Here is a 15,624-nt window from a genome sequence, read left to right on the forward strand (position 1 = left end):
TAAGAAGTGCTCAGTCAGCATTATGCTTAGACTTGCTACAAGTCGACTCTTTAAACCCACACGCGAGTTTGAGCGACCGAGCGTAGCGAGGTCGCGAAAGCGAGGGCGCGTTCCTTCCCTCGCTTTCGCGACCTCGCTACGCTCGGTCGCTCAAACTCGCGTGTGGGTTTAAAGAGTCGACTTGTAGCAAGTCTACATTATGCTGTATATGTACTATAAAAGATCAAACTCTATATTGCCTCCGATGAGTAAACTGTAGAATTCACCATAACAAGTATCTGGTTACGAGACATGGTTACGAGAATGCACCAGTGAACTGAATGGTACCCGTACCACTCAGTGGATTGCACACACTGATTGCACCATAGAGATTATAAATAACACTGTTATTTATAATCTCTATGGATTGCACAACAAGTTAGACTTTAGTTTCAGTCCCCCTTTCCACAGTCCGCGGCCCGCTGATTACAATCTAGCGCTTTATATAAAACTAAATGTGTTATGGTTATATTATAACCTCGTGGTTATAAACCTTTCTTTAAAATATTTTCAAGAACATTTCGTAGTTTGTAAATAGGGATAAATATCGGAAGGGATATCTGAAAGGAATATATATCTCAAAATGACAGAAAACGAAGGTAGCAGTTCTGTGATATATGTGCTGTTGTTTGCACTCAAAATGAACACCCATAGTCCGGATTATCGGCCACTAGACTATCCCCTGCCCATGCCAAGTGAGATATTTCCCCTCACCTAGTGGTATTGTAATGTTATCTCAGATAGGATACATGCCCAGGTCATTGTTATTGGTGGAGGAATGGCAGGCCTGGCTGCATGCGAAAATCTTGTCCAATCAGGTCTCAATGTTATTCTTGTGGAAGCCAATAACTACTTGGGTAATTACACTAATTAATGATGATCTCAATGAATTATTGGTCAGTTGCCTGTATTTTAAAGATGAGATTTGTTGGTACTATCACACTCCAATAAATAAAATAATTAAAGCTATCAATATTCTAAATATTATTATTGCATAATTTGGCTAATTAACCAAATTCTAATGATGCATTAGTAAACATTAAGATGATTAATCATCTTCTAATGATACATAAGTAAATGAACCATTCTTTTACTTATTAAGGCTATTATATAATTAACTAAATTCTAATGTTCAATGATCCATAGAGTTTAGCCAATGATTACCAGGTGAATTTGTTTCAATTAATTTTCACAGGTGGAAGAGTGAGACAAATTGAGAATCATGGTTTTCCTCCAGTGGACATGGGTGGTGAAATTATTCATGGTTGTTATACCAAAGTATATCAACTGGCAGAAGAGAATAAATGGGATATGGAAATGGTAGTTACATCTGTGTTGCATACACAAATAAAAATACCAGTAGCTGTCAATTTGTAACAAAAAACAAGACTGATAAAACATCCCCTATCTTGTGTAGTTATTTGATTATGAAGCTGAGAATGGCTTAGAGTGGATTTACTTTGATGGTAAAATGTATCCGTACCATTCAAACCAACCCGACATTCTGGCAGCGTACATGGCGTGGGGGGATTTTGTTTACAGCAATAAGCCCGGGGGTGATGCGGCAAAGAATGACATGACAGCGACAGAATACTTCGCCAGACATCCCAAGATCGAGAGGAAATCACAACATGTTTTTGATGTGGTGTTCTGTCAAACAGAAGCGGCAAATTTGGACTCGTTTGGAGCGCAGGAACACAGCGACTTTCAGAACGGTTGGGAGTGCGGACCAGGAAATTTTAGGTCTGTTTTAAAAGTATTGCGGTTTCATTTATGGGGAAATTTGAATAAATCGCGTTTGAAGCGTGGTAATGTCCATGGATTCACAGAAGTTCTTTTGTCCAATTTAGATTAAAGAACTCTCATAAACAAGTAATTCAACACTACGTCAAAAGATGCGAGGGGGTTGAGATAAAACTGGACTGGCAGGCAAAGGAGATTGATTACGAGGCTGACACGGTCATCGTAACTAATCACAATGGAAGTAAACTAAAATCACAAGCAGTAATCCTTTGTGTTCCATTGACTGTTTTAAAAGACCAGGACATCAATTTTAAACCTCGACTTCCCGAGGACAAACGGTTAGCAATTGAAAAGCTTCAAATGTTCACTGGATTGAAGATAGTTTGTCGTTTCAAGGAGCGATTTTGGCCCGAAAACATGAAGTTGGTGTTCAACTGTGTGTCCGACATTTGTCAGTTGTGGATGTACGATGTCTTGAATGAGGAGACTGGTGATCAATACTATGTTGTAACTGGATTTCAAACTGCTGAGTATGCAAGACTGAAGGCTCATATGACTGGAGATGAAGTGAAGGGCATACTACTTCGAGATTTGGATGAAATGTTTAGGTAGGTGAAATGGTCCATGATGGCCTTAGAGAGTCAGGAATCTTTTAGTTTGTTTTTATTTTTGCCGTTTTCCCCCAACAGATCCAGCGAGAACCAGACTCCAGCGACCAGTTCTTTCATCGACTACGTCTACTTCCACTGGTATTCGAACCCCTTCATACGTGGCGCATACAGTTCACCGTCGGTTCACGCGCGTGGATCGCGCGAGATTCTCGCGAAACCCGTGTCTGATCGCGTCTTCTTTGCAGGTGAGGCGACGCGCGGTTCGGGGGACTGTGCGACAATCAGTGGAGCGCTAGAAAGCGGCATTAAGGCGGCCGAAGATGTGAAAAAGATTTTGAAATGAAAACGAATGTAATAAAAAATAATAAAACCCAGATACACATATTTATTTATAAATAAATACATGTCTACATTATTACTAAGTTTCTGTGTTTTTTGTAAAAATAAAAGATCAGTCTGGACAAATTTAGGACCGTGCTAGAATTCGTCCGGTTCAGGTGTTCACACGATAAAAATGGATGAAAATTTGACCAGTTCTACGAGTTCACACGAGGAATTTAGACGAACCCCAGCACGGTCCCAAATTCGCCCCGTCACGTGGCCTAAGATGCTCAACGAGGAACCCCAGAAAAAAAATGATTGATTATCACTGAGAGAACACCGTATTAAACTAATCTTTTACATACAATTTTGCCGTTTTGGGATGAAGATATTTAAATAGCTCACATGCTCTCAAACGTACTGAATAGTCATGACAGATGTTAACAGTATGTCACGGTTAAATTGACAGATAATGCGAGAAAATCATTGGATAATACCTTTCATAGATAAGATTTACGCAATTCAAACTGGCTTATCTGTTTCATGTTTGGGATTCTTGGCAGTCTGTTTAGCGTACTGTCAAATATGAGCATTTTTGCATGTTTTTAGGCTCATAAAGATTCGGGTTAAGTCATTTAAAATACGAGTCTAGACTTTTCATCGCGTGTGCGAGATTGCTGAGCGTCTATTAGCTTGCTTACATATCTGGACTGTATATTGGAGAGTTGAAGGAGAGAGGAATAATTTCGGAGAATTCGATAAAGAAATTAGTGAATGGCAAGTGAAGTTTTGAATACAAGCATTGATCTTAACAGTTTTGATTCTGGGACTGACATGAGGATAGAATATGAAGAGATTCCGTCATTTGAGGAAATCAGAACACAACTATTACCATTGGTAAAAACAGATGCTTGGGTGAAGCTGACCAAAGATCGTTTGTACGGTACAAGCCAAAGCGTCTTCTACAAACCACTAAACAACATGAGCCGCATCGACTGTGGTTTTACGGTGGCGATTATGTCCGATGAGTTTCACTACGTCCTGAATAGTTACCTTCTCGAGTGGCATATTTCAGCCATGACCTTAGTTCAAATCTCTCAAGCAAACCTTCAGGAACTGCTCGTTCAAAAAGGGAACATATGGCAGACAAGTCAAACGGGAATTCGGTTCATGGAAGGCCTAGGTACGAAGAAACTGGTTCGAGAATTGTTAGCCATGTAAGCACCATGAAAATGGGATGGGCAGACAGGAATTCTTTCAACGTTTTTTCAACGTTTTTTATCAATACATTCAAAGCATATTTAGAAAGATTCAACAACATGATTATGAAATCCAATTTAAGAAAATACAAAATAAAACAGATTCCGAAGATAGACATCTTGTGTTCGGATCGTGATAAACAAGAGTGTAAAAACAAAGACAGAGATATTTCGTCTTTATTTCAAAGACATCGTCAGACTATTAAAAAATTATAAATCCAATCTTCGAGTTATATATGACAATAATGAGTTGTGGTTATATTTCAAAATTTTTATTGGTCTGATAATTTAAAAAAACCCAACTCAATCATTCCTTGCATGGTTTAAGGATGTTTAACCTTTGGATGTTTTTTCTACTAGATCTCGTAATTGTCGACTTGTTGGTTCTTTCCCGAAATAAAGTTTTACAATTTTTCATTTACAGGTTCGCTAGCGGCCTCAATTATCTTGCTTCCTGACCTGATTGAGAGCGCGGGGGGTCAGCGCGGGGGGTCAGCACGGGGAACCGGTGGCATGCATTCCTACGAGTGACCTCTGCATGATCGCAGACTCGCAGAACGTAACCCAACTCTCTGCTATGGCCGAGATAGCGCTCAAGTTTTTAAAAAAGCCTGGATTTCTGTCGACGCAACCATTACGGCTTCACAAGAAAGAATGGAAAATTTACGAGGCGAATAAAGCCGATGACGAACATCCATTTCCGAGAACAAGTGATGAAGTGAAAATCCTGAAGCGTGCTTTGAAAATGCAAGGAAAAATTTGAAGCGCTTTAAAGAAAGATGAAGACTTTTAAAGCCTGTAGAGTAATATAGCAGTGTTATATGATGCATTACAGCCAGTAGCGTGGCCAGGCTGGATAACATCCATAATATTTGATGCAAATGCAAACAATATATTTACAAAAGTCGCTGTCATAATAGTTCAAGTCCTCTTTTTCCTGCATGTTTTACGGTTCATAAGAACCAGTCTCGCGAATTATTACAATAATTGCAGTACAATTTGAGCATTCCCAATAATTAGTTTGCACTGACCACATACAGCTCTCCACAAGCAGTAAAAATATCTCTACCGGGGCAATCGTGTACGCTGATAGATATTAGATAGTCCTGTACAGTTATCCTACCTTATCCCATCCTACCTGACCAACTATTTCATGCTTCCACCTCTTTTATCTCCCTTTCCTTTTACTTTTCCGTTTTTCAGTTTCATCGTCTTCGCCATCCTTGGTCTCAGCCTCACGCGGTCGTTTTTCTTCCTTCGCCGCCTCGGCGTCTCGTGTTCGTTTCTGAGATCGGAGAGTCCTCGTCGGTGTTTCCTCGGTCGCCGTGGCATCTTCGGTACGCTGTCGTTTTGCAGCCCTCTCAGGTGATTGGGGCTCCTCTTTAATTTGTGGCTCGTTTGTTTCCCCCGGGCTTTCTTTTTCCTTCTTAACAATCACTTCAGGTTTTTCTTCCACTTTTTCCTCCGCTTTTTCCTCGTTTTCATTTTCTTTTTCTTTCGTGGCTGGCTTGGCCTCATCCTGCTTCACATCCTTGGCAAGGATTTGGATCAAGGAGCGAGGGATTAAAGCTCGCTAAAAAGAGATTAAAGAGAACTCAAAATCAAGGAACGAGGGATAAAAGCTCGCTAAAAAGAGATTAAAGAGAACTCAAAATCAAGGAACGAGGGATTAGAGCTCGCTAAAAAGAGATTAAAGAGAACTCAAAATCAAGGAGCGAGGGATTAGAGCTCGCTAAAAAGAGATTAAAGAGAACTCAAAATCAAGGAGCGAGGGATTAGAGCTCGCTAAAAAGAGATTAAAGAGAACTCAAAATCAAGGAGCGAGGGATTAGAGCTCGCTAAAAAGGGATTAAAGATAACTCAAAATCAAGGACTACAGATCTTCGTCCAGTGAAGACGCGTTTCACATCGACCGAGTTTTGTCGGGAGGCCTGAGATCTGACATAGAGCTCGCTATAAAACTGGATAGTCATTTAAAAACAACTACGTTTAGTCTGTAATAAAACACCTCTACCCACCTGGTGCGGGGTGAATTGCTCGACATGCGTGCGCAGAAGATCTTTTAACTCAGGGCAAATCTACGATAAAACGAAAAAGTTTTCTTTTAGTTCGTTCCTCCAATGAATATAAAAATCAAAACAACGTCTAAACAAGGCTAGGTGATGTATCTCACCTCAAAAACACTCTCCAGTTGTCTAGCAGGCAACTGCAATAGTATTGGGTACGATTGAGGCTTCGTCATCTACGAAAATATAAATTATAATATATTAAGCGAGAGAATAAATTATCAAAAATTATTCCGTGCGAAGCAACGTTGATTTTCAGGCAAAAATCCTCAGCTTCCAAATCGAACCTTACTATACTTACCTGGCAACATTTCACAAAGCCTTGCCATACTTTAGGCTGTTTCCAAACCTGCAAATTAAAATAAAAATGAAATTAACCTTCACCACACGCAACCTGCAACGCCCGATTAACTGTCAACCCAAAATAATCAGGCGAAAGCGAGAAGGCCAAGGGGAGTGGGCTAAAGTTCAATCACAAGATGTACCTGTTTACTGATCAGTTTTGAAAGAATATTCATAGCGAAACCAACCAGACGAGGACAGGCACTTAGGGACTGAATGACCTGGAACATATAAAATTCACGCACGTATTTAGCAGGGCCTTCGTCACCTTTCAATTCAGATTGATCTTTGATTGATTTCTTCAGCGCTTGGAAGGGTTGTGGAGAAAGAACTCAATCATTCTGAAGTATTTAAACTATTGTATCTTAGGACGGGGGGGGGGGCTGGTGGAAAACAAAACCTACCGTTCTCATAAATAATGTTGGCAAAGGATTTTTATCCATGAGCTGCTGAAGAACAACCGCCAGAACCTCTTGAGTGTAGATTGTTTTCTCTCCAAAACACAGACTCACGGCTAAAACAATCGAAATTAATCAGAGGATAAACCTATTTTAATCTCCAAAACAGGCAAAGTATTTACATGAAACATTACGTGGCATTCATACAAGGAAAACAGTATATTTTAAGGCTTCTTTAGACTACACGATAAGTAGCATGCAAGTATCATTCTGACGAATGTAAAAGAGTGCCTATGCCACAATCTTCATTCAAATGAAATTTAAAGTGTCACGTTTGTGCGTGTTGTTCATACGTTCACATACGCCAGGGTAAGAATCGTCTACGACAAATCGCACAGTGTAAATACCTTTACCTTTAATGATCGATTTCATATCAGCCTTATCTTCAATACTATGTAAGGTGATCAGCAATTCCGAGGGGGTCAGTGGACTGGCACTGGATATCGTTGAATCGCCTAGGGGAAAAAAAGAACAGTTTAGAACCGATAGAGCAATTCAGTGTAAATCATAAACGTCGTGCATACCGTGAAAACAGCCCAGCAGACGGTTAAACACCTCCTTAACCACATTTGGAGACTGTTTGATTAACTTTGGAAGAACTTCAACCACTTCTTTTTTCTCCAAACCCGTCAAAACCGGAATAAGAATTCTGACATCTGATGCACGTTTGTGGTACAGATCTTTGACGTGTTTCACCAGAGCTGGCGAGGGTGAGGCTGAAGAAGAAATGCAAAACATTGAGTACTAGAGGATATGCAGGGATAGGTAGTGGTTTCCAAGGATGCAAGGGGAGATAAAGACAGAGATTACGTGTAGGTCCATGTTTCTACAGGGAATATCGTTTCCTTTGGCATGATTTTTGATTATGGTAAAATCAAGATACATGATATTTTAACAAACCTTTCTCGGTAATAATATGTAATATTCTTGTTATCAAAGTTTCAGCTCCGCTTGGACAAGTTTCAACCAGTTTTAGCAACTCTTCGGAGTTCATTCCGATTGATCGCACCTGGAAATATGAAAGATACGATACAGTCAAGCTTCCTTTCACCAATTTCCTTCTCATGAAAATAGAGAAATGCTTTCGAGTCCTTCAACAAGTTATTTGTGAAAATACTTACAGGATGTTCAAGATGTCTTAAAATCGTTCGCTTCACCAGCGGTAACGCTTCAGTGTATAAAGAGGCCAGTCTATTCGGAAGCAAAAGACGAGAAATGTAGATCTAAAGCACTAGACAAACACACAATGCAATAAAACACTTACTCGTGTAACAGTTTGTGGTTCAACGGAAGTAAAGCGAGATAAAGATAGAGACAAAGTTTTATCGACTCGTCTGTCCATTCAATGAGTCCTGTGAAATAAATAAGTCCGAATTTATGATTCAAGTTTTTGCTCTGGGATGTTTCAATAATATCACTCCACAGCTTTACCTGGGTTTGGTGGTTTTGAAAGCAGAAGAGTCCTCAAAGACTGAAGAGCGTATTGCTGGGACAAAAAAAGCAAAGCAGTTTAAGTTTAGTGTGATATATACCACTACTGATATATATACAACAACTGTACTAAAAAGAGAAGTGTATTCACCTCGATTTCTACTGCAAGATTTTCGCGGGGATGAAGTTTCTTCGCTGCATGAATTGCTTGAACTCTCACCTGGGTTAAAAATTGGCTGTAAAGGCGTGCTTTGTAAATGAAAGTCTGGTAAACGAACTCTATGTAACTGTTCGTGTGGTGATCATTGAAAGGTACAGTTGAACCTACTTGTTCTTTGTAGTGAGAGGAGAGCTCAAGGAGTAGGTTGAGGTAGTCTGACTGGTTTGCTGGTCTCTGAAGAATGAGCTCTCGTAGGGTTGAAAATCCGATCTGAGTTCGGTCCTAGGAGAATAAGAAAGCTCAAGGTTTGGTGATGATGCGAGATTTACTGCTGATGGAGATAAGATACGACCTCACAACATACCAGATCCTCGCAATATTCCTTCAAGAATATTTTGGATTCATCGGTCAACCTTGGTGCTTCCAAATAAAGACGACTTATCAACCTAAAAAATTATAACTACAAATGAGTCTGGTGTATGGGGGTTGCCATCATACAGAATGAACATTAACAGACTATCATCTGAATTCTTCAATAACTAATATTAACAGTTATCCATCATCATCACCTATCATCCATCACTATCCATTAATGTCATCTATCATTCATTATTATCTATCATTATTTCCCATCATCCATCAACATCCATTCCCTATCCCTATTAACAATCACCATCATCCATCACCATCATCCATTACCAACCACTATTATCCATCACCATCATCCATTACCAACCACTATCATCCATCACCATCACTTACTTGTCCTTAGGATCCAGTCTTTCCTTGAAACCATGCAACAAAGCCAGTAAGCTCTCGTTGTAAGAATTATTCACCAACATTTGTTCCTCGCTTAAATCCTCTCCCTCTAGAAACTCTTGTTCAACTTTCTCCCGATAAGCCTCTTCAGCCAGAAACTCTTGATAAATCCAAACACTCGCCAACTCGTATCTCGTGCGAGGATCAACCATTATGAAGTCATTTAAGGCTGAAACAAAGCGGCAGAAAGGAATGAAAAGCTGATCTCTCACGCCGCTAAAGAGAAGGCAATAGGAAAACAAGAAAACGTCGATATATCTTACCAACTCGAAGGTCACCTCCAAACTGGGTAACTAAACCAACAATTATGTCCAATCTTTCCTACACAGCCAGAAATAAAACACAGCAAATTCTTACACTACATTGCATGGCTATCATATATATGCAGTATTGAAATAAATCTACGAAATTTACCTTAGTTTTGCCTCCTTGAATGCAACTCTCTGAGAGAAAAACAAAATTCCATACAATTAGTTGTACATTGATTAGTATGGGTAAATCAGTTATGATTTTTGGCACTTCACTCGATGTACGTGCATCGCAAAAGCATAGGTTCGATTCCTGCCGGAGGACCGATAGTTAACTCATTTCCCCATCAACTGTTCCTGGCTTGAATTTGAAGTGTGTATAATTCCACTCGAAATTAAGACCCTCAGAACCATTGATTAGTATATACAACATATTCACAATTCATATCTAAAAGCTTTACACGAGTAATATGAGTTCTGGTGGTTTGATGACAATTTCTGTCGGTCATTTTAAGAAGAGTTAGAGCAGTTGTAGTTTGACTTCAACCTTTTACCAACTGGTATTAGGTATAAATGGAGTTCTCAGTTTGCTTACTTTCAGCCGCGAGAATCCTTTGAAAGGCGCTGAGAATCATTCTATCTTTTTCCTCCTCACTCAATTCTCGTTTCACTTCAGATAATTTGAAAGCTTTGATCTTACGTCGCTATATCAAGGCAAGAGAAATACCTTTGAACTAGGGAAGAGGAAAAATATTATAATTACGAAGGTGATCGCACAAGACTCACCGATTGGGCCGATGATGATAACTTTGAGCTCTACAATTTGAAGCAAAACTGTTAGATGAGACAGAAATTCAGAGGAAGAATTAGGGTTGATTGGGAAAAATATACAGCGGAGATTTTAATCATATTTACCTTCTTAACCTGACCCTTTTCTTTGTTAATGTGTTCTATTAAAAAGAATAAAATGAGTGAAATTCAGAATTTCTCCTAATTGTAATGATGCGACTAGACATAGAGTAAGGGGTCCTTTTTTCTGTGAATAAAGTAATGTATGGTATGGTATATGATGTGGTGTGGTATGGTATGGTATGGTGTGGTGTGATGTGGTGTGGTATGATATGGTATGGTATGTATTTCATGATGGGGTATAGTACCATATGGTATGGTAATGTGTGGTATGGTGTCACATGCTGTGGTATAGTATCACATGATCTAGCATGACTTAGTATGATATTATATGGTGCATGGTACAATATGGTATGATAAAACCACCAACCCATTATTCTCAGGAAAGGAGACTCCTGCACTCCAATGTCTTCTTGTTTCACTTGCAAGATACTGGGATCTTCGTCCATTACATTCTTGATGCTGCCAACAACAGGTGCATTGCTACCACCAATCACAGGTATAACACTTGATGCCTCCATCTTCTCCTCTGGTACAACCATCATCGGCAGCACTTGCTGAGCTTTCTCCGTCATCCGTGCCTGAAAAGATGGGCAATAATGGTAAACGGTTGATGATGAATGATAACGATGGATATGTAACAATGGATTCTATTTGATGCTGTTGGATGATGATGATGGTTAGTAGTGGTGATTCTTAAGTCTAGATTAGTTTGTAGCAATCATTCTATATAACGGTATATTTTGTTTTAAACATCATCGTATTGGGTCCAGGGTTGAAACAAACAGAAACCAAACCTTCTTCAACTGTTCCATCTTCTCAGCTCCAACACCAATACCAGCATTCGTCATTTGCGAACTGATCAGCCTGGCGAGATGGCTGACCTGCGCCGTACCACCTGCGGCTGCGATGGGTGTGTACGTCTCCTGGAAATTGGCGGGCATTCTCTCAGGCAGCCCCAGCATGCTGATGATCACCAACTCTGCGACTCTCTCGTTTTTTAATCTCGGTATCAGGTCTTCCTTTGTCATCTCAATCGCTTGAAGAACGGTCATTTGGTCTCCTGATTCAGACTACAAATTAGGAAAAATAGATAAGAGTAATAGTAGATTACTAAAATAACTTTTTAAATCAAGCTGCTAGGAATTTTCATTTGAAGCTTTTAGTCAACTCCTAGTTAGTGCAAACGATTGCATTTCCAACCTTCTGCCTTTTTGCCACAGAAGTTTCCGTTTCTGCCGATGCTTCTGGTCTGAAAAACAGAATCAGATTTTCCTAAGACACTGGAATGCGGAGTTTGCTAGCGACGTTGTCCAATATGAGATACAATCGTCGTTGTGAAACATTACCTTGGTCTCTTAATTGAATCCAAATTGACTTTTGTGAGATTTTTTTGCCAGATCTTTTGCATCTAAAGAAATCACAATACGAGTTATAATAACAGGTTCAGTGTGAAACGAACTTATGAAGACGAGAGCAAAGGTTCATCCAGTTTGTCTTACCTCACTTTGTGATGCACCGAGATCAGTAAGCAATGTCGTTATCTGAGGATAGTATTCAACTAAAAAATCAAATGTAGAGATAAGTAGTTATGCACGATTTTCTTCTTTTGAAGGATGTTAACGGGGGAAAGAGCTAACTATATTTTGTTCTGTAGGTGCCCTCATACATCATAACATAACACATCCACCCGTTCACATGTCTCAAAAGAAATTAGGCGTCACTGTTAGACACGCTGTAGAAACTGCAAGTGTAAACTTTGATTTAGGAAACCAATTTTAACTTCGCATTTTACAAGTAACATACGAACCTGCTCCAGCGTTCTTTAACAGGTTCATCAGATGAAGCTAAATCAAAAATATTCAAGCAATATTCAATAAAACCAAATATTTACAATGTAATCAAAAGCTTTCTAATATTATCATGCAATTTAAAACTGTGAACTAAGAGAACCTTCAAATTCTTCCTAACACTGCTGACTTGGGATTTGGACAACGCTGTAGGTAGGTTTGCTAGAAACATTTCAGACAAAACAAAGGTTGAAGAGTTTATTTAACACATTCAAAGATGGTCAAAATCAACAGCTGTTAGATAGAGTAAAGTATTGTCAGTTATTGCTGCCGCAAGGTATTACCGTGGAGAGATTCGAATGCTTCAACAACCAATGACATAAATGCAGGTCTCTGTTTAGCTATAGCAGCCAGAGTTCCCATGCTTGCCATCAAATTTACACTAGAAAGAAAAACAGCAACCACTTTGAGACTCCATCCCTCTTCTCTGATGCCTGCATCAAAAACTGTTTGAAACTGACACAAGGATGATGGTTTACCTGGAAATATTTGGAGAAGCAACCAAACTTAGCAATGCTTCAAGAGTTGTTCCACCTTCCTCACGAAGTTGAGTCATGCTCAAGACAGGATGATTGCGAGGAATCTGTAGTGCAGAAAATTATTTCAGGCTTGACCCCATTTCTAGTGTCACCGCATACAGGCAAGGGTGAAAGCAGCTAGGTGCTGACGAGGAATGCAGAATTTAGAACAAGAATTCAGACTCTTACCACATCCAAGGAGATTGATTCATCATCTTTCATCTCCTATTTGATTGAAATAGAATGATAAATTTATTATATTTGTCAATAACTTTATAATTCAAAATGCTGGCATGATACCGTTGGTTTGTTTGACTGAGTCAGGATCACCATCTCCATAAACTTGATGGCATGTGTGCGAATACTAAACAAATACCATGTGCAAAAATTACAAAACATGTTGTTTGTTGTTTTGCATGGGAAATTCAAGCTTACCCATCATTATCCGATTGTATTTTACCCATGATTTGGTTCTTCAACATACACAGAATCTAGAAAGAGAATGTCACAGGTTGAAGCTTTGAAACAGAATATGTCAAAAAATATGCTTTGAAAATGCCAATTCTGGTACCTCCCAAGTTGCTTTCAAGTCATCATTAATGACCTTCATTTTGCTGATAAACTGTTCATAAATGAGAAAGGGGGAAGTGGTGATAATTTAGGAGAGCCAAACCAAACAATATTTTGAAATAGAAATAATTTGAACTGAACAAGATTGCTTTTGGGAAACTCCTTACCTGAAGCATCAAGCGATACAATTGCGTTAAACACAGCATGACTTTCTTCACCACCATGACATTCGAATCATTGAGTAGAAGCACAATTGTGTGGATAACTTTTGTCAATATCTCCACATCTTTTTTACTAAACAAAGTTTAAAAGTTTTTACTTGTAAGAAACTTTCATCAGTTTATGCAACCCCTGGTTCATAACAGTATGTCTTACCAAGCCTCTTCAATAAATCCGAGCACAAATTTTCTGACTTCTGTTGTTTGGTCGTGCTGAAATACCAGGATCTCCTGAAAAATTTCATGGAAAACGAATCAAGATAATTCAAGATAACATTATGGTTGTAATTACCACATTCTCACCAACGTACATCAAGAAAATTGTCCAGAAGAGCTGGCTCCATGTTAACAATCAGTTCTTGGACCTATAAAAATATATCATGTTCAATTCATTTATAGTGAATGCCTGAATGGCAGAGTTCTATAGTATTTTCAGATAATCTAACTACAGTGTATGAGACTACTAACTTGCTTCAGGTAGTGTAATTTGTTATCCTTTTTCGCCAATTGGGCTTGATTTAAAAGATCAATAACCTATAAATTGGAAATAGTTGCCTATTTCAACTTTGTTTCAACTTTCAGAATAATTCAGTTCAGCAGGCACACAGTATTTTGCACGGAATAATACACAAAGCACAGTCGCAGACATTCAGAAATACCACATACCCTTTCAGTGGTCGATTTTCCCTTGCTCGAGCCATCATGAGGCTTTTTATCATCTCCTTCTGTCGATAAACTCGGCTTTTCTTCTTTAATAGGAAGATCAGCCATCTTGAAATTATCGTGTAAAGATACACAATAATAAAAATACATGAAGTAACTAGATTTTAAAATAAAACCATGGAAAAATGAATCTTTTGATAGAAAAAAAAGAAATTAAAATTTAAAATACATTCGGTATGGGTCTTTTGACAATTTTAAGAAAGATGAAACAAAAAGAACGTGAAGTTCGGTTATTAATGTTGTATCCTTAATTTTGCTTTTTATAAAAAAGGTTTATAACTTGATGCAAATAGAGTTTGAGTTTGGATATGTCTAGCTATCCAATCTAGTGTTGTACGTATTTTGAGATTACCTGAACTTAACTAAATCTCAGAGGTCTTGATAATGCTGGCAAAACAACAATATTAAAAAAGTTTAATGGTGAAGACATTGATGAAATCTCCCCGACACTAGGGTTCAACATTAAAACCCTGGAACATAGAGAGTAATGTTTCAATACTCATGTTATTAACTGCAAAACAAAAAGCATTATAGGACGAATATAAGTTGTTTTAAAAAAAAATCCATAATTATTGTGTAAATAGAAGAACTTAAGAAGTTTACTCCGACAAGCTCCCTCTGATGTCAGTGAATTCTACCATCAATATTGAAAGGTTTTTAAATTTGATTTGTAATATTTCAGTTTCAAACTGAATATTTGGGATGTTGGTGGTCAGAAATCATTGCGTTCATACTGGAGGAATTACTTTGAGAGTACGGATGGTTTGATATGGGTGGTCGACAGTGCTGATAAAGGAAGATTAGAAGATTGTAAAAAGGAATTGAAATCATTGCTGCTGGAAGAGGTAATACTGAAAAATGTTCAGGAGTGTCAGAAAATTTGGGCGATTCAGTGCTGTCAATATTTACCAGACAAATTGAACTAGAATGGTTTCTAATGCATCAAAACATTTGCTTTCATAATCTTTGTATTTTGTTTAACACAGCGATTGACTGGTGCAACGCTTCTTGTCTTTGCAAATAAACAAGATCTACCTGGTGCTTTAACAGCCGAGGAAATAAAAGAAGTATGGAATAGTGACATAATACCACATTTCAGCCATGTTATACAATCAAAGATACTCATTCTTAGTGAAATACCATTTGTCTTCATTCAGTTTGTTTTGATTTCAGATATTAGAGCTTGATTCAATCAAAACTCATCACTGGCAAATTCAATGGTGCAGCGCAGTTACTGGTGAGAACTTACTGTGTGGTATTGATTGGTTGATTGATGACATAGCATCGCGTGTTTTTACAATGGACTGATAGGGATACTAGTACATCTTCCCCCAGACAT

The 15,624-nt window shown here is 38.5% G+C and overlaps 3 protein-coding genes and 1 pseudogene across 5 annotated transcripts; 3 read left to right on the forward strand and 1 right to left on the reverse strand.

Annotated features, from left to right (window-relative positions):
- Nucleotides 1–340: 340 nt before the first annotated feature.
- LOC114522061 (polyamine oxidase 3-like) lies at nt 341–2,946 on the forward strand. Of its 2 annotated transcripts, XM_028542673.1 has the most exons (6): nt 341–638; nt 780–896; nt 1,235–1,359; nt 1,457–1,782; nt 1,890–2,390; nt 2,472–2,946. In XM_028542673.1, exons 1-6 carry the CDS (start codon nt 623–625, stop codon nt 2,734–2,736), a joined length of 1,350 nt encoding a protein of 449 aa, XP_028398474.1. In that variant the 5' UTR covers nt 341–622; the 3' UTR covers nt 2,737–2,946. The 2 variants fall into 2 exon arrangements, with proteins under 2 accessions (XP_028398474.1, XP_028398475.1); XM_028542674.1 differs by lacking the exon at nt 780–896.
- Nucleotides 2,947–3,010: 64 nt separating this feature from the next.
- LOC114522070 lies at nt 3,011–4,752 on the forward strand (annotated as a pseudogene).
- A 27-nt stretch (nt 4,753–4,779) lies between these two features.
- Nucleotides 4,780–14,724, reverse strand: LOC114522068 (symplekin-like). 2 transcript variants are annotated; one of them, XM_028542686.1, is made up of 40 exons: nt 14,638–14,724; nt 14,229–14,333; nt 14,031–14,096; nt 13,874–13,927; nt 13,720–13,793; nt 13,512–13,638; nt 13,346–13,396; nt 13,210–13,265; nt 13,075–13,138; nt 12,964–12,999; nt 12,736–12,839; nt 12,541–12,638; nt 12,360–12,418; nt 12,217–12,253; nt 11,909–11,967; nt 11,756–11,817; nt 11,610–11,658; nt 11,204–11,479; nt 10,777–10,987; nt 10,413–10,447; nt 10,284–10,313; nt 10,093–10,201; nt 9,664–9,692; nt 9,513–9,570; nt 9,193–9,418; nt 8,795–8,876; nt 8,599–8,712; nt 8,422–8,490; nt 8,271–8,325; nt 8,104–8,191; nt 7,961–8,030; nt 7,740–7,848; nt 7,364–7,555; nt 7,193–7,294; nt 6,786–6,895; nt 6,525–6,602; nt 6,341–6,388; nt 6,147–6,215; nt 5,992–6,051; nt 4,780–5,546 (listed from the first exon to the last, which is right to left on the reverse strand). In XM_028542686.1, the coding sequence occupies exons 2-40, from the start codon at nt 14,331–14,333 to the stop codon at nt 5,142–5,144; spliced, it is 3,726 nt and encodes a 1,241-aa protein (XP_028398487.1). In that variant the 5' UTR covers nt 14,638–14,724; the 3' UTR covers nt 4,780–5,141. The 2 variants fall into 2 exon arrangements, with proteins under 2 accessions (XP_028398487.1, XP_028398486.1); XM_028542685.1 differs by lacking the exon at nt 14,638–14,724 and having other exon boundaries at nt 14,229–14,347.
- On the forward strand, nt 14,406–15,616 carry LOC114522072 (ADP-ribosylation factor-like protein 2). The gene is made up of 5 exons (XM_028542690.1): nt 14,406–14,526; nt 14,659–14,769; nt 14,968–15,130; nt 15,272–15,352; nt 15,459–15,616. Exons 1-5 carry the CDS (start codon nt 14,462–14,464, stop codon nt 15,591–15,593), a joined length of 555 nt encoding a protein of 184 aa, XP_028398491.1. The 5' UTR covers nt 14,406–14,461; the 3' UTR covers nt 15,594–15,616.
- The last annotated feature ends 8 nt before the right edge of the window (nt 15,617–15,624 follow it).

The sequence above is a fragment of the Dendronephthya gigantea genome, unplaced genomic scaffold, assembly GCF_004324835.1.
Source record: "Dendronephthya gigantea isolate DGI-Jeju-01 unplaced genomic scaffold, DenGig_1.0 000022F, whole genome shotgun sequence".
NCBI lineage: Eukaryota > Metazoa > Cnidaria > Anthozoa > Malacalcyonacea > Nephtheidae > Dendronephthya > Dendronephthya gigantea.